At 38.8% G+C, this 20810-nt stretch overlaps 4 protein-coding genes across 4 annotated transcripts; all 4 read right to left on the bottom strand.

Annotated features, from left to right (window-relative positions):
• Positions 1–3955: 3955 nt before the first annotated feature.
• On the bottom strand, positions 3956–7070 carry LOC102219061 (cerebellin-2-like). Its single transcript, XM_005804533.2, has 7 exons — positions 7008–7070; positions 5466–5565; positions 5077–5256; positions 4835–4993; positions 4654–4742; positions 4478–4558; positions 3956–4367 (listed from the first exon to the last, which is right to left on the bottom strand). Exons 2-7 carry the CDS (start codon positions 5563–5565, stop codon positions 4242–4244), a joined length of 735 nt encoding a protein of 244 aa, XP_005804590.2. The 5' UTR covers positions 7008–7070; the 3' UTR covers positions 3956–4241.
• A 3964-nt stretch (positions 7071–11034) lies between these two features.
• On the bottom strand, positions 11035–12369 carry LOC111612044 (complement C1q-like protein 4). The gene is made up of 4 exons (XM_023351835.1): positions 12300–12369; positions 12112–12216; positions 11892–12032; positions 11035–11812 (listed from the first exon to the last, which is right to left on the bottom strand). The coding sequence occupies exons 1-4, from the start codon at positions 12304–12306 to the stop codon at positions 11379–11381; spliced, it is 687 nt and encodes a 228-aa protein (XP_023207603.1). The 5' UTR covers positions 12307–12369; the 3' UTR covers positions 11035–11378.
• A 1344-nt stretch (positions 12370–13713) lies between these two features.
• On the bottom strand, positions 13714–15326 carry LOC111612040 (complement C1q-like protein 2). The gene is made up of 4 exons (XM_023351795.1): positions 15252–15326; positions 14853–14963; positions 14627–14767; positions 13714–14528 (listed from the first exon to the last, which is right to left on the bottom strand). Exons 1-4 carry the CDS (start codon positions 15256–15258, stop codon positions 14092–14094), a joined length of 696 nt encoding a protein of 231 aa, XP_023207563.1. The 5' UTR covers positions 15259–15326; the 3' UTR covers positions 13714–14091.
• A 669-nt stretch (positions 15327–15995) lies between these two features.
• LOC102229604 (tripartite motif-containing protein 16-like) lies at positions 15996–20215 on the bottom strand. Its single transcript, XM_014470813.2, has 11 exons — positions 19587–20215; positions 19309–19404; positions 18996–19229; positions 18715–18877; positions 18544–18639; positions 18372–18422; positions 18230–18283; positions 18057–18092; positions 17907–17969; positions 17602–17804; positions 15996–16535 (listed from the first exon to the last, which is right to left on the bottom strand). Exons 1-11 carry the CDS (start codon positions 20094–20096, stop codon positions 16200–16202), a joined length of 1842 nt encoding a protein of 613 aa, XP_014326299.1. The 5' UTR covers positions 20097–20215; the 3' UTR covers positions 15996–16199.
• Between the last annotated feature and the right edge of the window lie 595 nt (positions 20216–20810).

Here is a 20810-nt window from a genome sequence, read left to right as displayed (position 1 = left end):
CACGCAAAATGTTGAGAGGACTGAGTTGAAGAAATAATGATCCTCATTTAGGATGGAAAGGAATAAGGACTAGAAATTAGATTATTAAACCCTCATCTTTTTCAGATTAAGACACAGAACTCCATGTAAGTCCTGTGAGGGTTGTGTTGTGTGAGTGTGTGCCAAGCCATCGCTCGTGACATTTCCATCACTTCCATTTCCATTACTGCTGCCTTTTGGCATGACACTCTCGTTTGCATGTGTGATTTTTGCTTCTGTGCTCAAAACACAAAAGAAACTGCTATTGCAAAAATATACACAGTGCCTTGAAAAACCTTTAATACTATTTTAACCTTTTCACATTTTATCATGTCACAACACCAAACCATAATGTGTTTTATTCTGGTTTTATGAGATAGACCACAACCAAATAGCACAGGAGGACGTCAGTGAACAAACAGGATCATAAAGAACAAGAGACAGAGAAGTTGTCTGGAAGTTTAAAACAAAGTTAGCTCTGGTTAATCCATCATCTGAATATGAGAGGAGTTTGGCACAGCTGCTGGACAACCAAGATATGATGTTTCACCGAAACTGACGAGCTGGCAAAGGGAAGCATTAATGAGAGCTGGAGTCCTGTTTGCAGTTTGGAAACACGAGGGAGAACGTGCTCTGGTGAGATGAGAACAAAGTTAAAATTTATGGTCTACATGCAAAATGCTGTGCGAAAGAAAGCACACTACACGTTATGCTGAATGGGCCATCCACACCATGAAATGTGGTGGTGGCAACATTATGCTGGAGAGAAGCTTTTCTTCAGCAGGGACAGCAAAGCTGAATAGAGTTAATGGGAGAAAGAATGGAGCTAAATACAGGGCACTTCTAGAAGAAAACCTAACAGAGGGTACTAAAATCTTCAGACAGACTCAGAAGCTCACATGACAGGAGGGGAATTATTTACTAAATGCTTCAATAATGAGAGAAAGCATATGTCTGAGACTTATTCATTAATATCTCAAAATTTGGAAATTTGCATACATTTCCTCAGTATTTGGTATTGGCTTTGAACAGTATGACATGGGTCAATCATTTTGGATATCTTTCCACATGCTTCTCATAATACTTTGCTGAAATTTTGCAATCTGGCTTTTTGTGTTTCTTTTGGAATAATGACTTTGTCCATGCTGAGTGGCCTTTCAGCCCGTGTCGGTACAGAACAACATATTTCACTGTACATAAATTCACTTCTTACCAGCTTTTGGCAGCATCCATGCAAGGTCTTTTTCCTTTTTTCCTGTACATTTTGGACCAAAAGACTCCGTCTCCATCCTAAGCACTATGACGGTCGGATATTCCCATCAGGTTTATACTTACGTAAAATTGCTTGAACAAATGAAAGCAACACCTCGAAGCGTCTGGAAATTGTTCCCAAGGATTAACCGGACTTGTGCAGCTTCAGAATTCTCTTCCTGAGATCTTGGCTAATTTCTTTTGACTTTCCCATTGTGTCAAACAAAACAAAGTGTGTTTCAGGTGCGCTATGGGGATCATCAAATTTATGCTTTGGGGATTTTTTTGCTGGAGCAGGAAATGGCAAAAAAAAAGTGAGGATAGAGAGAAAGATTAATGTAGAGGCATCCTGGATGAAAACCTGCTCCAGAGAGCTCTTGACCTCTGACTCAGTGCCCCTCTGTGAATGTCTTGGACTGACCAAACCAGTGTCCAGACTTGAATCTGAACATTTTTGGAGAGATTTGAAAATGACTGCACAGACGTCTCCCATGCAACCTGATGGAGCCTGAGAAGAACTGTAAAGAAGGATGAGTAAAACTGATAAAAGACAGTTCAGCTTGTGGCATCATATTCAAACAAACTTGAGGCTGCAATTGCTGCCAAAGGTGGATCAGCAAAGTGTTTTGCAATGGTTGAGAATACTTACATAAATCAGATTTTTTTTGTTTTTTTGTTTGTAGTAAATTTGCAAAAAATGAAAAAATATATATCTCTGTATTTTTGACATAGTCATAATGTGATATTTGTGTGTAGAATTTGGTGGAATAAGTTAGTTTAATACAATTTGGAATATGGCTCAAACATAAAATGTGGAAAAAGTTAAGCTCTGTGAATAGTTTTTGGATGCTCTGTATGTTTTGTTTTATTTGGACTGTTTTCAACTGGAAGGCAGAACATCTTACACATAAGCATATTCATTTATTAGAATGGCCCAGATGAAAAGTCGAATAGTGACGTTCACAAAGGCTCTGCCGTTAAGTAAGATTCTGTGTCTTAAATGTTTTGCAAAAGAGTTTAAAATTTCACTTTGCCATGTGTTGCAGTTTTCAATATTCAGTCTTCACCTTCTTCACACTTTGTTTTGGTCAATTTTAAAACCTCCCAACATCACACAATGCAGTGTTTGCTTACAACCATACATAATGCAGAAACGTTCCAGCAGTTTTCATGCTTTCGCGCAGCACTGTATCTCTTGCAACTAAAAGAAAGAAAAACGATCAACAAGACCCAGGCCAGCTTTATCAGTGCAGTAACGACTGGTTTTTATGCGCCTCTGGACATCTCATTTATTCCTGCTCCAGCAGCTGGATGTAGAGATGTAGAGTAGAACCAGATGACATTTTTGTGCTTTTCCTTTTGATGCAGCTTTGATGAGGACTGTAGAAGACTACAACAAGGATTAACACATCTGTGGTATTATAGCGGAAATAACAGCTATTAACATTTATCATTAATGAAAAATTGAAAATACGTCACGTAGAAACATTATTTCATTTGCAAGTGCAACTTTACCAACTGGATCACAATATGCATATTCTCACAATGTAATTTAAATAAGAACTATAAAATGTAAGATGCTTTCATAAGATATTCTGCTAGTTTAGTTAAAGTTTAATTAAAGAAGAGGATAATTTGTAAATCAGAGAGCCTCAGGCAGATTATTTGACTAAAAACTGTAAAATAGTTAACACTTGCAGCTGCTGAGTGCCTAGAGCAAAACGTTTCTGGTACTTTGCAGGACTCATGTTGGAGAGAAGGATGCTGTCCAAGGTGCATGTCATCTTAGACAGAGTGTCTCGCCCTCTTCATGACGTGCTGCTCGGCTACAGAAACACTTTCAGCAAGCGACTATAACAAAATGTGCCACAGAAAATTATTCCTGCCTGTCGCCCATCAGATTATACAATACCCAACTCTGTGTTTCACTTAGTGTTTATATGTATATCTATACTTTATAGACAGACATATGTATTTCCATATTCCATGCAGAAATTTGATTTTATTTTATCTTATATTTTGCATTCAGGTTTTGTTAAAATTGCTTATAACTTGACATTTTTAAAAATAATTTTCATAAAAGCTGTGTGTATATGTTATCTTTTCTAATATTCGTTGACTCTTGGACTGTCAACAAATTAAAAAAAAATTCTTCTTGGGGATCAATAAAGTATTTTTGATTCTGTATTTCTGATTGTACAATATATTGCAAATGAATTTATTGCTATCAACCATTCCAGCTGTTTGTTTCTGCTACATATTTGGTGATACTTTAGAAGGCAAAAAAATTGTAACAAGACATTGAGGAAATAAATCTAGGTTTTTGTTTCTTTTTCAAGACAGCAGATGTCAGCTAGAAGCAACTTTTTCACTCAGACCTTGCTGTCGAGATGGAAATGTTGATTAAACTACTGTTAGCTGGACTCTGTGTGCTATGAAGATAAAACAGAAAGACATGAACAATTCACAGCTTATTTATTCACCACAACAAATATTGTTACTGTGGCATTCATTAGCGTTATTGCATATAGCATGCTTTGCATCATGCACCTAATTTCACTGTTTATAAAGCACATGTATGTTTGGTTCATTAACTAGCTCCACATAAATGAACCGCCAACAGCTCTGCCTGCTGCTCATTTCTCTGTATAGGTTGTATGCTTATGTTGGCCCAGAAAAAATCATCTTCACTCAGACAAGTTTTTATTACATCCAAATCAACAAAATATCATGTTTTGTTTTTACACCGCCTGTTCTGGTCCTTTATTCACAAAAGTACATTTTTTATATATTGAAAGTATTCATGCAATGCAAATTCACTGTCTGTAATCACATGTATAACTACAGCACAGGTTCTCAAGCTATAGGATCACAGACCTGGTGCAGTAACAATCATTTTTATTAAGAATTTATTCTCTCCGTTGTATGAAGACAAGTGGATTTCAGTGATCCCTTGATGTCCTGCTGGTTGGTCACTCAGTGTATGGGTACACAATGTGGCCGGTGAATATATTGTATTCCATAATTGTGCAGAGCTTCCTTCCAGACATCAGCTCCACATAGACCTGATCGCCTCGCTGCATCTCCATTACCACAACCTGAAAACAGAGATGTGCAACACATTGACCAAAATTCAGCAAAAAAGTAAAAAATAAATAAAGCAAAAATATGTTTGCATTTTCTTTGTAGTACTCTTTTCCCATCTAACCTGAGTGGCACTGTCCTCGATATCTTCTCGATTGTTCTCCCACACGCTGACCCCCATCTTGCCATTCTTCATGAGCTGGACCTACACATGCAATAGACATCACAGACGAAGGGAAACACAAACGGATCAACCAAGATGCTCAGAAGAGAAATTTTCACTTTGAAATGTAGGGATACCTTGTGGTACAGGCGTCCATCCACTCCAACGGAAGAGAAGGCAGTGAAAGAAAACATATAAACGCCCGGAGAAGGGGCAGTGAAGACACCTGCAAAAAGAAGGGAAGTATTTTTTTTTTTATTTAGCGTGAGAAAATATTCCATTGTTGCTCAGATTACTTCTTCCTGGTGTGCTTATTACCCAGTGAGGGGTTGTAGCCATTGCCACTGTTGAGCGCTACGTTGGTGTAAGGGATTGGTACATTGGTATTGAAAGGACCAAAGCAACGCTCAGTAGATCCAGGAATATCAATGGCTATATTCTGATTCATGGTGGCCTTGAAGGAAACCTTGAAACCACCTGAGTAGAAAAATCAAACACTAGTCAGCAACTACACTTTCATGCCCTCATGCAATATTTGATTCTTTTAAGCATTGGTGTACCTGAAAGTGCATTTACTCTGCTATTCAGGGACATAATTTTCTCCCACAAGCATTTTATCCTGACGAAGCTCTCGTCTTCTACTTGGTACATCTCATTGGCAGCACAACAGCAACCACGTTGACGGTTGAAAGGACAATCGCAGTCCCACTTGCTGCAGGTAAGAGACATGTCCCACTTAACTGCAAAAACAGGAAAATCACGGTCAGTATCAGTATCCTGACATTTATCATCATGCTTTCATCATTGATGCGTGAGATTTGATCAGATCTTCTTTCAGTGCATTAAAATGTATCATCTTGTCAAAACTAAGACAAGAAGCAATCATGTAATAAACAATTTCACCAAGAAGTTCAAATTTAATTAAACCAGATGAGAGTTTGTGGCTTACGTGCATCCTGTTTGAGAACGTCCATAGCAGAGGAGAGGGCCTCAACGCGGCCACAGAGAAACAGCGACCCCAACAGGAGCATTAGAGGTAATACATCCATCTGGGAAAAAGGGGAAAAAAGAAGCATGTCAAAATTAACATATTTTACCAAACAAGCAAACAAGCAAACAAATCATAATAGTAATAAAATATTGACTTTTCCACTTAAGTCTAAAGTTTTAGGTTTTTGTTCACCGGGCAAATACACACCAAACAACAAAGTGGAGTCCTCAAGAGCTACAATCCTGTAACTTTTATGCACATGTTCTTCAGCACACCTAAATAAAATTACTCAATTCACTTATCAGTCGTCATTCAGCTTTACAGAGACCCGGTAATAATCTAGTAATTTAATTCAGTGGCGTTGGAGAAGGGAGGCATCTACAAGTTGCAGGATAGAAGCTCTCAAGGACTAGACTTTGATACCCCTGAACTAGACGTATTCAATAGCAATAGCGTATTCATCCATCCATCCATCCATTTTCTGTTCACCCTTGTCCCTAATGGGGTCGGGAGGGTTGCTGGTGCCTATCTCCAGCTACGTTCCAGGCGAGAGGCGGGGTACACCCTGGACAGGTCGCCAGTCTGTCGCAGGGCAACACAGAGACATACAGGACAAATAACCATGCACACACACACTCACACCTAGGGAGAATTTAGAGAAACCAATTAACCTGACAGTCATGTTTTTGGACTGTGGGAGGAAGCCGGAGTACCCGGAGAGAACCCACGCATGCACAGGGAGAACATGCAAACTCCATGCAGAAAGACCCTGGCCGGGAATCGAACCCAGGACCTTCTTGCTGCAAGGCAACAGTGCTACCAACTGCGCCACTGTGCAGCCAACAATAGCGTATTCAACAGCATAAAATTATTATGCTTTATAATAATATTAATATCACTGGGTTGTGTCAAAATGTAAGCTAATACTAGTTATGTTCAGGATCAACACTATGATTGTACCAAAGAATTGGTCATATAGTCATATAAACAGGTAATACTACAATGCAGTATTATAGTACTGTATTATCGTACTGTATAATATATAGTAGCTATATACTATATAATTGTGAAAATGTACAGTGGTAAACACTATGAATCTTTTGTTAGTAAAAGTTTTACCAAAAACCAAACCAAAAAATTGGTTTGTCTTTCAGCAGAATATACAAAAATTATTAAATGATGTTTGCAACCCAGGTGTTTTCTCCTTAATTATCAAATTTATGGGTCAGTCTTTTTTCATAGACTTGTTTAATTACTTTATTCCATTTTTTAAGGATGATAGACATTTTACGTGAAAAAGTAAATTTTAAAATCATGCTGGGAAGTAAGGATGGTACAGCTCTTTTATAAGCCAAGTCACAATAATACACATTTCACTCAAGTTATATTTTATCTCAAAATTGATCCACAGTGGTTATTGTCATTAGTTTCTATCAAGCATTTGTTAACTTGTAACTGATATAATAGTGAGTTAAGCAGAGACAGAAATGTAAAACTTACTGTTTTGTTTGGTTGCTCCCTCTTCTTGTTCAGAAATGCTGAGTCTATTTCAGGTGAGTTTGTGAAACTAAGAGTTTAAAGCAGGGGAACTCTGTTGCCTCTTATTGATTGACTAAAAGAGATCCACCCAAAAAGGTGGCGACCAGCAGTAACTCCACCTCCTCATACATAAATTAAAAAACACTAAATGAAGTACTGTATGTTTGTTTTCTCCTGACAATGAAAGGCATGTCTGTCTATGGTAACATAGTACCAAGATGGATTTCATTTTTTCTAAGGTGTAAAAGAACAACAATCACCTGTGCTTGGCCCATAATACCCTTTATTAGGACATCGGTCTCTGGTTGCTGTTCTTTCATAAGATGCTGAAGAGAATTGTTAAGAAAGCAAAATAGTTTATCTGTTGATCGATAATGGCCTGAATAAGACAACAATACGCTTTCACCTGATTCTCATGATGAGGTTTGGCAGATACTGTTATTTCCATAATCGCTTTCTTCTCAGTTATTGTAGTAGAACCAGACACTGAATTATCTCTTGTTGTTGGTCGGGACATGTGATATGTACAAGGCACACTCCCTATTCATGTGAATAAAATTATCAAGTCTTTTAATTCAGTCAAAGCCATTCACAAGGTGTTACTATAGATTTCCACTGTCATAAGAAAAATTCGAGGAAAGCCAAATATGATAGATGTCCAAAATGTACCAGGAAAACACAATCAAGCAGTGAGACACCTGAAGCCTATCAGAGAATAGACCTGACAAGTTCTGGTTGCTCAGGACTCTTATTTCACAGAGTGAGTAGCAGCAAACACCCTGAACAGGTTACCAGACCTTTAAATGGCCCTTATAGTCCATTACAGGAAAACAAATTGTGTCCAGGTAATTTTGAGAGCATAACCTATGGGAAGAAAGAAATGGACTGAGACAGTGGATGAAATTTGACAGATTAGATTATTAGGACGCTTTTATCACTGTGTGTCTTGGTCGTTGCTTTTAGGATTTTTTTTTAATTTATGAACCTATGTGGTTGCATATATTTGACTTGCACCAAATGAGAGCTATTCTGTTTATCTTTTAGACTAGGCTAAGTGTTAGTCAAAGGATAGCCCTGAAATAAGAATTTAATAATGGAAAGGAAAATAACTTTTATTTCGCTCTGGATAGAAAAGAGAGCTGACGTTTCGTTTCAGTCAAAATCCTGATCATCATCATTTACTTGTTGACTTCTAAGCGTTGCCAGGTTTGAGTAAAATTCAAATATTGAATAAAAATAAATGTTAATGTTAACACTAATGGGAAATTAGATTGTGATTGTGAATTTATTTGAAAAAGGTTGTATTAACAAAACCAAGCATCTAAATTAGGATACAACAGATATCAAAGGTCAATATCGTTGTTCCAGTAGTTCCTTTTAACAGCAGGGAGTTTCCTTTCAGCAGCTTTAAAGCTTCTCTTTCCTTTTGGGACAGTGACCTGCCTATTCTGTTTGTTCACTGCTTGATTCCCACATCAGCTGACCTGTTTCTTCTTGCTTTTTCCTGTGTTCCTCTGCTCTTATCGACTAGATGGAGGCCAGGATGTATTAGGTGCTTTTTGTTGGCTTTGCACACCTCTTCACAAAACAAGCGATTCATGTAATGACCTACTGTAAAACCAATCTCTTGTTTTCTATCCTCGGATGAGATTTCAAACCCCACAGTTGAATTATGATGTTTTTTGGTCCATATGAGATGCCTTAACAGGGACGTTTGACAATTTGCTAAGTAGCAGAAAGAATTTAAGGTACAAGCATTTGCCATTTTTAATTCTTCTTCTTCATCAAGCAAGAATAATCAAATTGTATTAAAAAGCAACAATAGGTAGTGCTGTGGTAGCGTAGGGGATAGCGCGACCCACGTTTGGAGGCCTTGAGTCCTCGACGCGGCTGTCGTGGGTTTGATTCCCGGACCTGGTGACTTTTGCTGCATGTCTTCTCCCCTTTCCTGTCAGCCTGTCAGCCTAAAAGGGACACTACAGCCCACAAAAAGACCCCCTGGAGAGGAGAAAAAATAAAAGCAACAATAGTGTCAAAACTGAAGTTTTTCAACTTTTCCTGCAGGAGAAGCCATGAGTTTTATCCAGTTTCAGTTTAACACCTGAGTCATAATTTACACATTATAAATGGATTCTGCATTCATGAGAATCCATTGACAAGGCGACTGTCGAAGTCTAGGCCCCTCTATAAATACCACAGATGTAAAAATTTGGATGGCCACTCAATCTCAAGCACTTGGAGTTCACTAAGACGATAAATTATCATAATACCAGTGGTCACAGTGGTATTTTAAATGCTGGTCAACACTTAGCAAAATGATTTCACCATTAGAAATAGTCATCAAATCTTAGATTTAGAGACAATATCTTTATTGTCATTGTACCAACATATAATGTTTAGTATTACAATGAAATTAATGTACTGACCCACAGAGAAATACTGTGACAACAAACCACTCACAACCACACAGAGCATGAAATAAGTGTATAGTCCGGCTATAAATAAGAAAAAAGAAAAAACTTATTGATAAAAATGATACTTTTGTATTAGACATGGTCCTTTTCAAAGACTAGAGTTACAGCATTGTTGTAAAAGCTGTCTTCACCATTGCTGTGGAGTTAGATCTTCATTTCAAGTCTGTATCCATGTGCATAACCAGGAACGTAAAGCTGGCCACCTTCTCCACACATTCTCCTCTGATGGTTATCCTTCTGGATTCAACCATCGCTTCTTTAATGGCCATGTTGTGATTAAAACAACCTGGTGACCTCGTCCTTGTGTGCTCTCTCATCACCACTAGAGATAAACCCAACCATGATAGTGAAATGCCGATTAAGATTTTTTTTCTCACTTAATATTGACTAGGTTATAAAAATGATCCTACTCAGTTGCACATTCCTTGGATCGGAGTATATTGTTTGTACTGTACATAATGTAGGTTTGACTTCTTTATTTTGAAGTATGACCCTGAAGATAAAATCCAGGTGAAACAATTTTGATTCCCATCCGCCCTTATGTATCACATCTACACCTGTTTTAAACAACTGAATTTAAAATGGGCAAGTTCAAGCGAGTAGCTAATTTTGTAGCTATTTTCTGACTCATGAAACTCAACATAAGTCTGCCTTACTTGTATGATGTGTCTCTTGTCTTTCCCGAATTTGAAGAGTATTTATATTATATACTTAAAGAAAAAAAAGATGGGATGTATTTTAATTAAAAACGGATAAACATTGCAATCATCTATAAAAATTGTATTATATATGTTAAAAGTAGGTCGTTTTAGGGGTGTATTTAATGTTCGTCTCATATGTTGTAGGCCATGCCCAGGTTGATCAGCTACTCTAACTCTAGAAGAAATGAAGAGCCTACTGCAGTGAACCTCATCAAAAGCCTCCTGGTTATTCAACCAAATATTGATTTCTGAACTTTTCCTGAGTTAAAACATTAGTATTGTTGAATATGAACTTTTCTTTGCAGTATTTGAGGTTTGGAAACAATGCATCTTTTTTGTTATTTATTTTCTGCAAACTAATACTAAATTTATGCTTGGAATTTTGGAGACATGTTGTCAGTAGTTCATAGAATAAATAAAACAATGTTGATTTTACTCAAACATAAATCTATAAAAAGAAAAAATAGAGAAACTAATCATTTTTAGTGGTCTCTTCATTTTCTCCAGAGCTGTATATAATCTTCACAGTGCAAGTTGAACCATGTCAATACCCTATACTTTAACCTTCAATGATGGGATTTTTTTAGTGATTATTAATAATGTTTAACACATTACCAAACATCCACCCGAAAGACCATGATTTTAGATATCCTAAACATGTTTTACATATGTTAACACATCTTATACTTCAATCTTAGTCTTTCAGAATGGCTTCTTGAAGACATTATCTTTTTGTAAGAAAAGTTCAGAGATTTGGTTATTATATGCAAAGAAAACATCAATTATTAACAAAAAAAAGACAGCAAACCAATGTTCAAATTCCAGCATTTATTGTTTTTACACTTCCTTGTTTGTTGAGAATACACAAGAACTCAGATTAAAAGAAAATCACAAATAAAGGAAACTTTGTCTTAAAGTCATTGAAGGATTTATGGGTTTGAGCCTCAAATCAAACAAGAAATGTCCTAATCTGATGAGGAAAAACATAAAATGTTACACATCTAAGCTAGTCGTGCTTTATGTCAGGAAGATTTCAGATCGCCCAGACTGAAAGCTTATAGGATGACATTTAAAATATGATTTCCCTCAAAGAGCTTAGAACATAGTAATGTAAGCGCCTACATGTCATTACAGAGGAGGAAACTAAACTCCCTAACTTATGCATCAGCATAAAGCAGAAAGGCACTGAAAGTGTTATAGTGGTTCGAATCGTCACAGAGGTAGCATCCCTTGGCCAACTTGACTGACACTTTGTCTCCAGCTTTCAGTTTCAGGGCAACAGCTATGGTGGTGCTGTCCTCCTGGTCGTTCCTGTTGAGTTCTCTGGATCCAGCCACTATCTGGCTGTTGACCTGCAGGCTGGTGCAGACAGCCAGAATGTTGCCAGGAGAACCAGCGTCGCTAAAGGAGGTCACGGCCAGGCTGTAAACCCCAGGGTAGGTGACAGTGAAGATACCAGTGGCCATGTTGTAGGCCATTCCCAGGTTGATGAAGATGTGCTGGTAAGCAATGATGGTGTCGACCCCAAACGGTCCGTAACACTTAAAGGTGTCTCCGGTGTACAGAGAGACGGAGAAGGCAACACGGCTGCCTGCAGAAGAAAAGATTACAGTAATTAGAAAGTAGAACAGTGATTTCTTATCTAAATATCTTCAGAAAGTGATTCTCACCTTGAAGAGCGACAAAAGTTTGGTTTGCTTTATCTAGCTCCCTCTCCAAATTAGTTAAAGTTGTATTAAAGTACGTCTGCAGTCGCTTTGTCTCACGCACCATCTTGCAGCATTCGCATGAAAGCGTATCCACATTGCAGGCTGAACACAAAGACAATTTAGCGTCCATCCAGGTGAAGATGCACACATTCATCTTAAAAACACAATCACAAGTCCTCACCACTGGCTGAACTGGTGACGGCGTCTGGAGCGACTCGCTCAGGTCCTTCCCAGTTGAACTGACTCATACCAGGAGCCACATGCAGCAAACACAACAACACAACAGCTGGAGGGAAAAACAAGTAAAAGATAGATGAACATTTGTTGAGCTTTGTAATAAAATTTTCTTTTGTTGTGTGTTAATCTCACCTCTCATGTTGGTGATATACAGACAGCTTCAAGAGGAAGGATAAAGTGAAAGAAGTGACTGTTTGTGGAAAATAATCGTGGATATATAGTTCTCCTGGAGCTCCTCCCTTACCACCTCACATTTATGGTTCTCCTTTAAAATTGCTCCACCTTGTTTTGTTCTTCTTTAATCGGGCCCCCTACTTGCCTCTGTAATAGTATAACTGGGGGTATTTTCATCACTGGGTGCTCACAGAAGCAGCAACACACCCTCAAGTTCTTTGTTATTGATGCAGGGCACATATCACATATCATCTGGAGGGAGGTGTTGGTTCTGTCACACCAGGAGATAACAAGAGATGCCGTGAAAAGGTCTGGACTTGTTTCCACATTTTGTCACGTTTCAATATGTTTTTTAATAATAAAAATCTGAACAGAGACATCTTCATTCCGGTTATGGCTTCTTGATTTTTGGTCAAAGTCTCCAGGATACTTTCACACAGCAGAAAAATGCAACCCAAATCTAATTTTTGACCATGTTTGACGTTTTCACAGCAGCTTGAACAGCCTAATTCCAATCTTTTCACCCTCCAAAATCTGATTTGTGCCACTTCCAATAAAAATAAATTCGATATATCTGATAGTTTTCAAAGCGACTGCAGTCTGAATGTTTATGTCACATTTTATCCCACTTTTACATCATTGATGTGATACATGCATCATACAGTAATTCTACACCAGAAGAAAGCAAACGTGGTAAATCTGGCTATAATGAAATGTGGTTGTGTGGTTGTGATTGCATCTCAGTGTGAATGTTTAGAGTCCTGCTGTCATCAAATCTTTTGCAGCCATGGACAGATTTTTTCGCAGGATTTCCCTACATATAACTCCATCCACTTTATTATTTTCATATTGCATACATGGACCAGTTTCATGGCCTCTGCTAAACAAAAGCAGGCCCACAGCATAATGCTGCCACCACCATGTTTATAGTGCATGTAGCCTATAAAGTTCAATGGATTCAACAGTGCTCTGTGAGACGCTTTGAATATTGTTTCAGCAATATTTAAAGTATTTCTTAGTCTCCATTATATTTGTTCTTTAATGTTCTCTGAGAAATCTAGAAGACTCTTCATAGAACAGCTGGATCTAGGTCAATCCTAGTTCACAATTAGATGACTTTTGAAGTTATCCTAGATTTAAATTAGGGGTATCAGAGTAGAAAGTGGCTGAACACAGCAAATGCAAGCCATACCATTCAAATTTTAATTAGCAAGAAATGTAAAAAGCAACATCTCTTTTTGATTTCACTTCACAATTATGTGCAACACTGTTGATTTATTGTATAAAATCACAACAAAATAGGTTGTGCTTCATGGTTGTGATGTGACAAAATGTAGAAATAGAAAAAAATCATAGCTCTTGCAACATCGGATTTAGTGTGAACTTTCATTTTTTATTGTTGTTTTATTTGCTCACAAATTTATGCTCAGAATGACAGCTTTATGTTTAAGTCCAGTTTATTTGTATCTGAACAATGAAAGCAACTCAGATCAGATCATTTCATTGGAACAGGGTCAAAAGTTACATCCAGGATACCTCAATTTAAAAAAGAAACAACAGCTACGTTATTTGTTCATATTTACTCTTCAGTTGACATGATGCTAACAATTTATGTGCATGGCATACAGAAGAAAGCAGACTGCCTCAAACACAACAGGTAACAGGAAACTGAGCACAACGGATCAAAGCATTGAACTCATGACTGTTAACCTGAACAGATGTCATCTAGCAGCGTTAACGCCAGAGGCAGCTACGCTGTCTCAGCAGCATACAGCAGGAAACCGGTGAATGTGTTATAGTGGGAGGTGTCGTCGCAGATGTTGCACCCTTTCAGCAGGCTGACAGACACCTGGTCGCCGGCCTTCAGGTGCCTGGCGATCACAACGGTGCTGCTGTCCTCGCTGTCCAGTCCGTTCTTCTCAATGAGGGGAGCCACGGCCACGCCGTTCACCTGCAGCTGGGCGCAGGTGGCCTGGGGCAGGTCAAGAGGAGACAGGCTGTAGACGGTGGCCGCCAGGCTGTAGACACCCGAGCTGGGAGCGGTGAAGATGCCGGTCTGAGCGTTGTAGCTGTCTCCCAGGTTGAGGAAGATGTACTTGTAGGGGACCCGTCTGTCTTCAGTCATGGGGCCGAAGCAGGTCAAAGTTTTCTCGTTGTTCAGGGCGACAGAGAAGGCGCTGCGGTTGTCTGAAAAAAAAAAAACAGGTATCAGAAAAAGATTTGCTTAAAAGGATCAGAAGGCCATGATGGTTCTGTGCTGTATTCTGCTTGGTGTATACACTCACTTTTGATGTTGTTGAGGGTCATCTTAGAGTTCATGAGCTGCTGGCTCATTTCTTTGGTTGTCACATTAAAGACCAGCTCCATCCTCTCCATCTGTTTCTGCATCAGACAGCAGCCACACGCCGCTTGGTCGTTACTGCATACTATGCACATACAAGAAAACATACAAACGCTAGCTTAGGAGGCAAAACTTGGTAGGGACTCGGTCTAAAAAGGCATTTAACCCACTTTTGTTTAGATTGGGGTCTGCAGTGGGTTGTGTGATGACAGGTCCACTCCAGCTGAATTTAGTTTGATCCTGACCAAAAACTGCTTGCAGCAGACACATCAGAACAACCGCTGAAACAACAAAAAATTGCACTAGTCAGGAAACATTTGCAGAAATGCTTTCTAAAGTTTGAACCATCTTTCAAAATAACCATCAAATTGACACATTTTTCTTCTTTTTATAAGAAGCATAAATTTTCAGATGAGCTGTTTTTTTCTATTAGATTTGTGTGTTATTTTATACTTTTAATCAAATCTAATTTTCTTACTTATCATTAATACTAACATTTGTAATTTACAACTATAAAGCGTTACACTCCAGCATTCATGTCTATCAAGCTCTAACTATTAAAGTCTCACCTCTCATGATGGCAAATGATACCGATTCTTCTGCAGGAGGAGAAAGGTATTCACCAATAACACAGGAACAGAGAATATATATTTTTGTGTAGCTCCTCCTTATTTGCTCCTCCTCATTGTGCCCCTCCCGTTTGCCTTTAAAACCCGATGTGCGAGTATAGATTTCTTCATCCCTGTGGACTGTCTGTCCCTGACATTTCCTCATAGTTTGGGGCTTTGTTCCTCATGCTGCTCAGGTATCATCTGTCACTTGTAAGAGAAGCACAAATCTCTTGGATCGCTCACAGTGCTGCAGTGTGTCCAACCTCCTGGACCGCCGGGGAATTTCCGTTTTTGGAATATTTGACAATTACCGTGCTGGGTCAGAAGCGTACAAAAAAAAATCATGTTGAAAGTTATTCAACTGTAGTGTCATTGTCCTCAATATATATCAGGTTTTTAACATCCACTTGGAATGAGTAGCAGAAAAATAAGCATTATTCAAAAATCAACTCCTGCAAGGATGAATGACCAAAAGATATTCAGCAGCTCACATAACCCAGATGTTTTCAAGAAAAAGCAAAATGTTAAGGACACAGACGGTTATTGGCAACAATAACAGTGCACTATGATGAGCCTTTTCAATCAACAAAAAAGAACCAATAGTCAAGCATGGTGGAGGTAGCATCATGCTGAGGATCTGTTTCTCTCCTAGTGCTGCTGGGGCTGCTTTTCAATTATTAAGAACAACAACAACTAAAACAGTTTCAAATAAGATGTTTTTTATTTCATTGCCTTTCAACAATTTAGTTAAACTTCAAGTCACAATGAGATTGGTGCACAAAATATTCTAGAAATTGCACAGTCTTAAGTATTTCCATGCATGTCAGGGTCACAAGACATTTTGAGAGCTTAAACTTTAGTTGGAATAATCAAAACCACAGCAACCAATCTATGAGAATCAAGAACTCAATCCAGTTGACAAATAGTCAGAGAGTCGCCTACTCCGGCGCCCAGCCTGAACCCTGCGTACAGTGGCCCAGTGAACTGCGTCTCGTAGTGATGGATGAGGTGAGCCTGGTTGTTGGTGATGTTGTAAAAGTTTAGAATCCCAGCATGCTGGTCCAGATAGATGCCAATCCGCGTAGCCTTAGGCAAGCCCAGAAGTTTCTCCTGGTTATTGTGCCAGAAGGAGTAGCCGGTGCCAGACCAGTAAAGGCTCCAGGACTGAGCGTTGTGACCCAAACGGCTTTTGTTGTCATAGCCTTTGCGCTCCATGTCCTTGAAAGCAACACCAATGGTGATCTGCAAAGTGTCATAGACAGAAACAAATGAGAGAACAGAAAACCAAGCAATCATAGGCGTAAGTAGGTTTTGATGTGTGATATGGCCCTTCACACCAGGTGATAGAACCACCTGGAGGATAGAAAAAAAAAATCAATACAGCAACAAATATAATCTGCCAGTTGTGCCCAGATTAGCATGTTATTGCTTATTTGTCAATTGAAAATTGACACCCACTCTTGAAACAGAGAATAGATCATTTGTCTGCATTTTTATAAGTTTTAGAAAGGCACAATTGAATGATATCCATGCAATAATATTTTCTGTGCATGAAATGACTAAGGGTAAAGGAGAAGGCTTTACTCTCTTTGCTCTTCAATACAACTGAACCTATATCAGTAAACTTGTCATCATTTTTTCATATTTTAGTTACAGTCTATCACAAAATCTGGAGAAATTCACAAACCAGTGCTTCATGGACAAAACCATGAAGACAGCACAGACCAGTAAGTGTTGCTTTAAGACAATGGTAAAGATAAATTACAGCTGGACACAGCTGTAAGGAAATCCACAACAGAAGGTTTTTTTTTTAGAAGCTACACAGTCAAGCAAAAACCAATTAATTATGATCTCAAGTTCTAGCCTTAAAGGCCTTTTTTGTTCCATAATGCAAAAACTGTATGCAACTACTTTGTCCAACTGGTCAAACTTGGCTCAAGTCTGTGGTGCAGAAACATTTTAGATTTTCCCTGGACACTATTCACGCAAGAGCTTCTACAGACAGCAGGTAATGAAATTAGGGACAAATTAGAAATGGGCAATCTGGCAAAAAGGCAAAATAGAGGTGGTTAGGGACATGATTGGGTCTACACATAAATATCTAAAATTTTCCAATTAAATGTGAACACGACCACAGACTGTGGGAAGATATTAAAAGCAATCCATCCACTAGATGTCTCAACATTCCTCTCCAAAAAACAATCACAAACATTACATTGATGCCTGAGACAATCATTGGTAGCATTATGATCAGCAAGGCATAAATTAAGGGCAAAGTTGCATTTAAAGCTTGTGTGTAAGGACTCACCCTCTGGCCCATCCACTCGACCTCCCAGTAGTAAGGGCTCCCTGCCAGGGGCTCTTTGCAGAGAACTTGTCTCCAGAAGAAGAAGCGATCAGGGTGGTCAGGTGGATTCAGGTTTTCAGCACGCATTGTGACCTTCCGACAATCATCTGACAGCTTCATGTGGCGGTAGGCTGTGTTTGGGTCTATGGTTGGTTCAAAGCGGACTAGAAAAACAGAAAACATTGTGATGAAGCCTAAGGACATTTAGAATGCTTAATTTCAGTTTTATGTATTGTACTTTATGTTGAAGACTAAAACAGACTCACATTTTAACATTTCCTCTCTTGTTTGTGGCTCTGGATTCACAAGCTTAATTGATGTTCCAGATACTGCAACAACAAATTCATAATGATGCATTACTAACCAATGTAAGTGAAACGTGACCTTTAGATTAGATGCATTACAAGTAGATGTACCTTGAGGCCTAAAACATGGGAGAGGTGGAGGGTTTGCTGGAGATCCATTTCCAAAACAGATAGGGGAAGAGAAAAAATTATCTATAAATATTCCACTGAAACAAGTTTCACCTCCATAAGCTCAATCATCAGCACAGCAACATCATCCCTGTTATTCTTTGTTCTAATCTTACCTTGATGACTCATAGATCCTCTGAATCTTGAAGACTCACGTACTTTGGAGGAAACTATGACAATTTTAATACTGAGAATTAGCATAATTTAAAAAAAAAGAAAAACACAAAAACATCCATATTATGTGCATTAGAAACTTACACTGAGGTTGCAAAGGTTGTGGCGGTGGAGAAACATCAATTTCTTCATAGACTATGTATTAGAAAAATAATACTTTGTAAGAAACAAGTCCTTTTCCCATCATTTAAAATACATTTGTTTCAAATTTAAGAATATTCTGTGTAGCATTGGACAGGAAGAAAGGTTTCCAAACCTGAAACCTGTGCAGCGGCCTGACCAGAATAATCAGCGGATACTGTGCTTGCTGCTGCCACACTGTTGGGTGTTGAAGCCATGGGTTCATGACTCACTACAAAGATAAACTTTTAGTCATCAACAAATCAAGAAATAAAAGAGAAAACAATTATGAGGAAAATAATCGGACCTATTTTGACAATCTTGGATAGACTTTCTTTGCAGAGGTTTTGTACGGATTCTTGTAGCTCTTTAATGACTGATCTTATGGAAGCCACCATGCCTTCCTCCTGAATAATCCCAGACTGTCCTGCTGCACCAGTCTGCCCCAACGGCTCCATGAGGAGGAAGTTCTTGAGAGAAAAACATTGGAAAGAATCAGATAGAACAACCATAACAACTAATATTTTAACATTTTGAATATTTTGTGAAAAGAAAATGAAACTATTTTCTAGAGCCATCCTTCCTTACCTTCAAGAAGGAGATATTATCTTGGATATAAGCCAGCCTGCCCAGCTCCTCACTTTTTTGACGAAACTGTGATAAATCTTGCTCTAAACGCTTCACCAGTGCTTCGACTTGTTCGTCAAAGACCCTCTCCTGAGCAATAAGGAGCTCATCAACCTGTGTCCCTGTCAGATTTAGACTCTTAACCAGCTCTGGAAATAAATCAGAGCTCTCCCTTTGAAGGGCCTGCAGCAAGGCCTAGAGAGAGACATGAGAGATGCCATAAATGCCTTTGTAAATATCTACTTAAAGAAAATCAACAAGGAGTTTCATTGACTTTTTGTTGACGCGCAGCATGCGGGATCTCCATGATATTCCTCTCGGACTCCTGGATTCTCCTGTGTACTTCTGCCTGCATCTGGACAAGCTCTTTCTAGACACACATCAAAGTTTGATAGACAAAGTGAATAAATGGATTGCAGTGCAGTCAAATCAGAAGTAGAGACAAATAAAGATAGTTTGTGATTTCTCTGATCTTTATTTTACTCACCAAATACGCACAAAGCACACTAACCTCTTTTACTAAGGTGGAAATGACATTTGCCGGTTACATACCTGTCTCTCTCTTCTTTCTTCTTGAGGTCCAACCACACGATGTCCTGTGTGTCCATCCTGGCAACACATCACACACACACACTCCTTGTCTTCATGGCAAAACAAATCCAGTGGTTGCTTGTGTTGAGGGCAGAGACTGGGTTCCACTGAAGGCAGCTGAGGGTACACACTCCCCTTCCTGGGCCCAATATTCGATATGACGTCCAAGTAGACAGGCATCACCGGTTCAGCTGAATAGATGCCTACCATGTTGCTTTGCTTTATGCTGTTTGTTCTTAGTTTCTCCATGGCTTGTGCAAGCAGCATATTTTTGGCCACATAAGGTCGAGGAGTGAAGAGCTGCCTACACTGCGGGCAGCTATATTGACCTTTGTTGTTTTCCTTGTCCCAGTGGTTTTCGATGCAGCTCAAGCAGTAGGAATGTCCACATGTTAGAGTGGTGGGCTCTTTCAGAGTTTCCAGACATACCGAGCAAGCAAAGTTCTCTTCTTCAGGCCAAGCTGAGGCCATGATGATGCTTGAGGTCTTAAAGGTATCAATGAAGAAGTATGTTACGGTTTACAAAAATCAATGCTTATAGCAAAAAGAAAGGACAGCAAGGGACCAAAATAGTAAAATGACAGTTGACTTGAGTCACTTGCCACTGAAATACTCAAGCTTCCTTAGCTTGGGGTGGGGCTTGTAGAACAGGTGTGGTGGAGTTTCTTCCCATTATGTCACTGGTGTTTGTCAATCGTTTGAGAGTACTTTTAGCCTGAACCATCTAAATCATTGTTTTAAAATTCACAAAACAACATGATTGGGATAAATGTTTGACATTTTCGAACTAACAATTGGTTTAACTCTTTTTTTTGGAAATGAAAATAAATGAGGAACACTTTTCCTCCCACTTTGGGAAAAAAACAGCCAACAAGACAAACTGGTTAAGTGGCACTAAGCAGCAATGACGTAATTCATGGGGTTTTGCGGGAATTTAATCACTAATTATTTTTCCTACCCAGCCCTTATCCAAAAAAAGGAAAAACAAGTTTTATGTGAGGTATGCCTGACGTCAACACAGAGAGAGGCGCTGATGCATGTGATGCTCAGTCTCCATTGGATCCGCCTCATTTTTCCAACGGCGCAAGCCATTTAAAGGTTTTTATCTAAGAATTTGTTTTACAGTCTTGTTTTTATCTATTAGTAGTTTTTCAATGTTTAGCCTGTTCCAGTCTCTGCTCTTTG

The sequence above is a fragment of the Xiphophorus maculatus genome, chromosome 18, assembly GCF_002775205.1.
Source record: "Xiphophorus maculatus strain JP 163 A chromosome 18, X_maculatus-5.0-male, whole genome shotgun sequence".
NCBI classification, from domain to species: Eukaryota; Metazoa; Chordata; class Actinopteri; order Cyprinodontiformes; family Poeciliidae; genus Xiphophorus; species Xiphophorus maculatus.
The sequence above is the reverse complement of the archived record's forward strand: the minus strand, read 5'-3'. Positions and strand labels throughout refer to the sequence as shown.